Here is a 7830-nt window from a genome sequence, read left to right as displayed (position 1 = left end):
ATGTGTTGCCATGGAGATGGAATACATCCTACTGGAAAGGTTAGTCGGCGAACTTTACAATTGAACTCCGGAAAAAGTTTTCGAACGAAGTTGCCGTGTGTTGACTAGATGTGAGTTACGTTCTTTCAGGGAGGAAACAGTGTGAGGGATTACGTGTTTGAAAGAGAGAGAGAGAGAGAGAGAGAGAGAGAGAGGCCGGGATTGCGAGAGGAGGAAGATGCTGATTGGACACTTTCAATACTGTCATTGTGGTTTATGAGGGGCCTGTCGTTGCATAATCAGAGAAGTGGCGTGTAATTAACAGTAATGACTTTGTTCCATTGGATCAGAGCTATTTGGATGTGGGGGGTGTTTTTACTGTAGTTCAGTTGCACCTCCGGGACACCGTCTAATGTATGTGTGTGTGTGTGTGTGTGTGCGCGCGCGTTGTTTTCTAGACCCATGAAGTCCTGTTGACCTGCCATTGCCATCATTTTGTGTATACTGTATGTAACAATGTGAGGCCAACTAGGCCCTTATGTAACTGACTGACTCCTAATGTCTGTGTGATTGTCCTTTGTTTTTATGTGGATATAAATAAATGATTCAAGCGTGTGTGTGTGTGTGTCTGTGCTGTGTTGGAGAGGGGGTATTTTGGATAGTATCTGGATAGCATCTGTGAGTTTCAATGCTCTCGTATCACCATTGCAAATGTCCCCTTAGTCCTCTAAATGTCACCGTCTAGCCAAAACCACCTTCAGTGGTAGACAGAGAGAGATGGATAGAGCAGGAAAGAGGGAGATAGACTGATAGAGAGAAAGGAAATTGGAAAAGAAGGTGCAGGGTACCCCGAGAGGAAACATTGGGCCTCTCCCCGATCAACATCGTATTATCGTCTCTCGTTTCCAGTCAGTAGTTCGCGCTTTTGTCCACTAAATGTCTCCCTGGCATCAACAGCCATGTCTCTTTCTCCGCTTCATCTAGATAAACATCTAGATAAACTCAGTGTTTCTAAAGAGTTTACCTTAATTGAAGCCTTCCAGTTGCTCCATTCTCCCCGTTCACAAACGAGCCCCTGTTTCCATTGTGTGTTTGGATAAATGTGCATCTTGTCATTCTAATTCTACGCCTCCTGTCTCCACTCTTTCCTCCCCTTTCTACGGTACATATCTAATCCTTTTATCCTTCATTGTCTCCCACTCTTCACTTTCACCCCTGTTCCGTCTTTGGCCTACGTGCTTTGGAAGTAAGTGAGTGAGCGTTTGGGTTTGTGGCGGTGTGTTCGTTTCGTGTGTGTGCGCGTGTCTGCTTTGGAGTCCTTTCCGCTGTCATGCAGCATGTGTGTTTTTTTGGCTAGTTTTTCTGCTAGTTTTTCTGCTAGTTTTTCTGCTTGTGTATGTCTTTGCATGATGTAAAATCTTCCAGTTCAAGATAATAGCGCTTTTAACTTTCCACAAAGAGATAACAGGCTTTAGTTTAATACAGCTCGTTTTGTAAGGCCAGTGCCACTGCATGACTGACATTGCAAAGATATGTGACTTCCTTTCAAACCCACATCTTCCTGTGCAATGACTGCAACATGTATTTTAGGCTTGGTGTGTTTTGAGTATGTTCTCCCACACTGACTCATACACAGACTACACGCAATGTCGAAACTTTAAAAAAAAAATTCACACCATATCTTAACCCTGTTCCCATAATGGCGGCAACATCTAATATCTGATCTAATGTTATTCTTCACAGATGACATCTGCCACACCCCCTTCGTCCCGTAGCTCCTCCCCCCAGAAGGTGTGCCACTCCCAGACGCAGACGGACGTTCTGAAGCCCCTGCTGGGAGGCGGGAGCTCAGGCGGGGGCGGGACCCTGAGGCGGAGGAGGCGTGTCCTCTCTAAAGATGGCCGGAGCAACGTGCGCATCGAGCACATCAGCGGCCGGAGCGCCCTGTACATGCGCGACCTCTGGACGACCTTTCTGGACATGCAGTGGCGCTACAAGTTTTTCCTGTTCACTGCGACCTTTGCCGGGACCTGGTTCCTGTTCGGGATGCTGTGGTACCTGGTAGCGTTGGTGCACGGGGACCTGATTGGTAAGGAGGAAAGGAGACTCTTGACATGCCAATCCTATAATTGATTCTACCTATTTTGGTAGAATTTTCTGGTGTCAGAAAGCTGCTAATACAGAGTAGGCGCTTCCCTTAGTCTCTCCATGCCAGACTTTGGAGATCTCCGCCTCCAAACCGACGCTACCAATCAATGCCACTCCCTACATCTCCAATAGGGTGAAAGACCCGCCTTACCGTGGAGAATCAAAGAAAAACAAAACATTCACCGCCCCATTAGGAAGGACCGCCCTAAAGACGTTGGATTGGCTCTGCAATGCAGGGTTTTTTCAATCCCTCAATAGATTTCCACACAGAACCTGGATGTTTAGAGACTGACGTGTGAGTCTAGTGCCACCCGTACACAACTAAATTTAGACCTAAATAAACATTACATGTGCTACTAGGAAGTTCCCAAGTTCCCTTTAAAGAAGCAACCAACTGTATCCCTAATCTATGGTAGAACTGAAACTACAGTATAAAACTAAACCAGACCAGAAACTAGACTGCGTACTACTTCCTGAAAATTTATGTTTTTAACCCTTTGCAACCCTTCTATCCCCAGAGTTCGACCCGCCTTCAAACCACACCCCCTGCGTGATGCAGGTGCAAACCCTGACGGGGGCTTTTCTGTTCTCCCTGGAGACGCAGACCACGATTGGCTACGGCTTCCGCTGCATCACCGAGGAGTGCCCCGCCGCCATCATCCTCTTGGTCCTCCAGCTGGTCATCACCATGGTGATGGAGATCTTCATCACCGGAACCTTCTTGGCTAAGGTAGAGTATATGGTTCAGGTCAAAATCAAATCAAGCTTTATTTATATAGAGCAGGTCAACACATGAAGTCCCTTACTGGACTGGGTCTACTACCTCTTTCACTCTCAGATACAGGCCAGGGTTGGGGACTAATTCCATTTCAATTAAAAAGATTTAAGATCCTCGGGGCCAAATCCACAAAAGGATTGCGTGGCTTTTGCAGCGGCAAAACCTGTGCAAATGAGACAAATAGCAGTCAACCCACAAAGCACACGCAGAGGGTGAAAAGTATTGCAAACTGCACGGATGAGCAAATAGCTCCACAGCTGCGCCAGGCTCATTTGCATGTATGTAAATTAGGTACTGACGCGCAAAATAGCCCCAAATAAGCCTTGCGTCTGATCCACAAAGACCATGAGCTAACTGCCACACGCGGTTAGAGAGGTATTATCTGGTATTAAGTGCAGCAGTCAACACGTACTCTCTCCTTCTGTCTCTCCTCAGAACTTGGGAAGTTTGAATGATATTGAATTGATATTGGATGATATTAAGGGCGAAATATATATAGAGGGGGATTTAAAAATAAGTTCAGCCAGCTGTGATGAACAGAAACAAACAGAACTGATATTTTCTGCAAAAAAAGTGCGGTATGTCGTTTTCATTATGATCCAATCTGTGTCCTGAAATATGGAGACAAGCTTGAAACACCGGGGAAAAATCTTGACTACATCCAAGATCTTGTATCTGTATACAAGAACAAATTGCATGCAGCTGGTGGTAAGTGCAACACATACAGTATAAGGGGCTGACATGCCCGGGCTCTCCAGGGATCATGGAAGCAGTTACTGTAGCCAGACGAAGGCACCGTCATGCCAGGCGAGCGCAAGAACGCGTTCATGGCTAATTGCAATCATGGGTTGTTGTTCCAATTGTGAATCCCGTCAGGTATATATTTGTTTGTTTATAAAATAATTGTGTATAAATGAAGATTTAAGCGCATGTACCTAAAGATGTGGGACAAGGCCCAAAGCGACTCCCAGCTTACCTGACTCAGCACACTGAAATGGAATTGACCCCGACCCTGATGCACACTCCAGTGAACTCAGACAGAGACAAGCTCAATGAAGCCCGCCCCCCCCCCAGGTGGCTCGGCCAAAGAAGCGAGGACAGACCATCAAGTTCAGCCAGCACGCCGTGGTGTCCAATCACGAGGGCCGACCCTGCCTCATGATCCGGGTGGCCAACATGCGCAAGAGCCTGCTGCTGGGTTGCCAGGTAGAGCTGTGTGTGCATGTGTGTGTGAAAAGTGAGCCCTTTCACCTGTGTGCACCTAACATCTGACCGAGTGACCCGCAACGCTCTTAATCGCAACAAACGTAAATGTCGAGAGGAAAAAAAAAGCCGCGTGGACTTCAGGTGACGCGTCAACGCCGGCCGACTCTCCTAACACGCCGCGTGCCGCCCCGCCAGGTCAGCGGCAAGCTGCTCCAGACCTCCCTGACCAAGGAGGGGGAGACGGTGCGTCTGGACCAGAGGAACGTCCCCTTCCAGGTGGACACATCCAGCGACAGCCCCTTCCTCATCCTGCCGCTGACCTTCTACCACGTCATCGACGACAGCAGCCCGCTGCGAGCCTGGGCTGCCAAGGGTACGAGGCTAACGTCCCCCAAACAAACATTCATCTCAGGTTTTTTTGATCCTGTTCAAATAAGTTTCAGTTACAATCACGGGTGTAGTGGAGGGAACATGGAGGTCTACAGAGTAGACCCACTTCTTCATCCACAGACCCACAGTAGACCCACTTCTTCATCCACAGACCCACAGTAGACCCACTTCTTTAAACACCACTAATGTAAAAACTGTAACATTTCTGCTATAGTATACCCACTTCTTTAGTCAGAGAAGACCCACTTGTTAACTCACCACTACACCCCTGATTAACTGTTTCTGGAGGGTGTGAGGGAGGGTGTGAGGAAGGGTGTGAACGCGTGGGAGGTGTGATGATGATGATGATGATGATGATGAGCCTGTCTTAGATCTTGTACTTTCCCCTGTTAAGTTTTTCCAGGCACCTGCTGACGTAGTTAGACAAGCTCTCACTCTTTCTCTTTAGTTCCTCTATCTCTCTCTCCCCCTCCCTCTTTGAAGAGGATATCCTCTCTCTCTCTCTGTTCCTCTCTCTCCGCCTCCTCCACCTCCACCCCCCCCTCTCTCTCCCTCTCTCATCTCTCCGCCTCCATCCCCCCTCTGCCTGTCTCTCTCTCTCTCTGCCCCCCCCTCTCTGTCTCTGTCTCTCTCCCTCTCTCATCTCTCTGCCTCCCCCCCTCTCTCTGTCTCTCTCTCTCTCTTTCTTCCTCTCTCATCTCTCCGCCCCCCCCTCTCTCTGTCTCTCTCTCTCTCATCTCTCCGCCCCTCCCCTCTCTCTGTCTCTCTCTCTCCCTCTCTCATCTCTCCACCCCCCCTCTCTCTGTCTCTCCCTCTCTTTCTCCCTCTCTCATCTCTCCACCCCCCCACCCCCTCTCTCTGTCTCTCTTTCTCCCTCTCTCATCTCTCCGCCCCCCCCCTTTCTCTCTCTCTCTCTCTCTCTCATCTCTCCGCTCCCCCCTCCCTCTTTCTGTCTCTCTCTCTCTCCCTCTCTCATCTCTCCGCCCCCCCCCCCCCCCCCCTCTCTCTCTCTCTCCCTCTCTCATCTCTCCTCCTCCCCCCCCCCCCCCCAGGCGGCGGCTGGACCGACCCGGACCTGGCGGACTTTGAGCTGCTGGCCATCATGAGCGCCACGGTGGAGCCCACCTCCGCCACCTGCCAGGTGCGCACCTCCTACCTGCCGGACGAGATCCTGTGGGGCTACGAGTTCCCGCCCGTGGTCTCCCTCTCGCCCTCGGGGAAGTACGTGGCCGACTTCGCCTTCTTCGACAAGGTGGCCAAGACCAAGACCACGCCCGTTTTCGGGTCGTCCCCGTCCGGCGGACCGCAGCACCGGGGCTACCGCGGCGGGGGGGCGTCGGAGGGCACCGACCCGGAGAAGATCCGCCTGGAGCAGAGCTACAGGGAGAGGGGCGGGGCCGGGGAGGAGGCGGAGCCGGGCGGCAGGGGGAGGGTCAGGGACAGCAGCCCGCTCAGCGTGCGCATCAGTAATGTTTGAGGGAGGGCGCACCGTGGGGGGGTGCCGGGGTGTTCATCCAACACACACTATCTTACTACAATGTGATATGTGTACGCATATACAAGTGTGTGCGCTCACACGCACATGCACACGCACACACACACACACACACACACACACACACACACACACACACACACACACACACACACACACACACACACACACTAAGCAGGGTCTGTTACAGTTTACTACAAATATTCAAATGATTAATTCATAACTTGGTTACTATATTTACATGGAATTGATATTTAGAAAGGGACATAAACTGTCTGTTCTACTCAAGAAATTTCATTTTGACCCTGCTGGGCTTCCATCCTTCCCTACATTCACATTCATGTATTCACAAAATGATGAAACACTAGACTTTGTGATGATTATTTGAATGGTACGTGCCAATGTACTGTAGATTATGCTAGCTAAAGGCACTTTGGAGAGGCTACTGTATAACACTACTGTATAACTACAAAATGGAAACTACAAAATGGAATGTAGACCCCATGTGGACTTGGCAGAACATATTCAAGGTGCTGTGTATATTTATCGATGGTGTCAGTATATGTTGTTCGCACAGATATGTAATGTTATTGTCGAAACACAGCAGAATTAGCACTTTAAGTTCCCTTGCACCTTAGGAACAATTGTAGCACTTCTTACTGGAATGTGTACATACTGTGTGATTTTTTAACTTTACTAAAAGCACATACACACTGAACAGCAGCTTTTTAAAATGATACATTCTGTTTTAAATGATACATTCTGTTTTAAATGATACATTCTGTTTTAAATGATACATTCTGTTTATGTATGTTGAAAAGTACTGTTTGCAAGGTAGTGAGTTGTTTGTCCTAACTGGACTCAACTTAAGCAATAAACCACGAGAGGCCGTGTGTTATAGTGATTTTATAACAGCTATGGGGCGTTGTTAGGCACAACGCGAAGCGGAGTGCCTAAAACCCCCTTAGCTCTCTCGTGGTTTATTGCTTTTATACAACGGTTACTACAGGTATTAGTGTAAAATAAACACACAGCAATGTAAAATATTAACATTTATTCAAAACGAAGCATCATTCCCTCAATTCCGCCGAGCAAAATAGTTCCCCTAACAAAAGGGTTGCCAAGCAACAACAACAACTACAATGCATTGGATCAAATGGGAGGCGCTTTAATACTGAAAATGGAATGATATGCGGTCCCAGGTGTGTGTTACAAAGTATTTTAACACGGCTTCCAGCCAATCAGAATCAAGAACCAGAACTAACCGTTGTATAAATTAGTTATTAGGCACGCATATGGGGAATGATTTTTCAAAGAACAATTCAGAGAAATCCCAAAGCAGGATTTATAGATCTGCATTGTTCCTCCTTCTAGGTGCCTACGCGTTTTCTCTTGGGCAGCCACTACAGTGCTTGATATGCAAAGAACTGGGAAATTCCTGTGATCTAATATGTGATCTTTTATTTTTGGACGATGAGCACAGCCAAGTCCACTTGTTAGATATAGAGAATCCTGTTGGACAGTTGTATTCTGTGTAAAACGAAAGTATGATGTATCAAGGGTGATTGTTATGTAACCGTGATGATGATGATGATGATGAAGATGATTGTGGTGGTGGTGAAGGCGTAAGTGAGCATGATGGTTTAGATGAAGTTGGAAAAGGTTTGTTAAGTTTTTGTTATATTTTTGCCTTACTTATGCATTGCATTGTTGATATGTCTAGAGCAGTGTGTAAGAGTTTTACTTGTCAGTCATAAAATGGCCAGGTCTTCAAATGAAAATTGAATGATCACATAATAATGTAACCTTAAAATAAAAGCCTGAATGTATATGA

General features: G+C 47.7%; 1 protein-coding gene across 1 annotated transcript; it reads left to right on the top strand.

Annotated features, from left to right (window-relative positions):
- LOC311315944 (ATP-sensitive inward rectifier potassium channel 10-like) lies at positions 1-5978 on the top strand (the record flags this gene model as incomplete). Its single annotated transcript, XM_084446668.1, has 6 exons — positions 1-39; positions 1723-2068; positions 2646-2857; positions 3980-4111; positions 4307-4484; positions 5554-5978. 6 exons carry the CDS (start codon positions 1-3, stop codon positions 5976-5978), a joined length of 1332 nt encoding a protein of 443 aa, XP_084302794.1.
- Positions 5979-7830: the final 1852 nt, after the last annotated feature.

This window comes from Borostomias antarcticus (assembly GCF_949987555.1).
Source record: "Borostomias antarcticus genome assembly, chromosome: 12".
Taxonomy (NCBI): domain Eukaryota; kingdom Metazoa; phylum Chordata; class Actinopteri; order Stomiiformes; family Stomiidae; genus Borostomias; species Borostomias antarcticus.
This window is presented reverse-complemented; position numbering and strand designations above follow the sequence as displayed.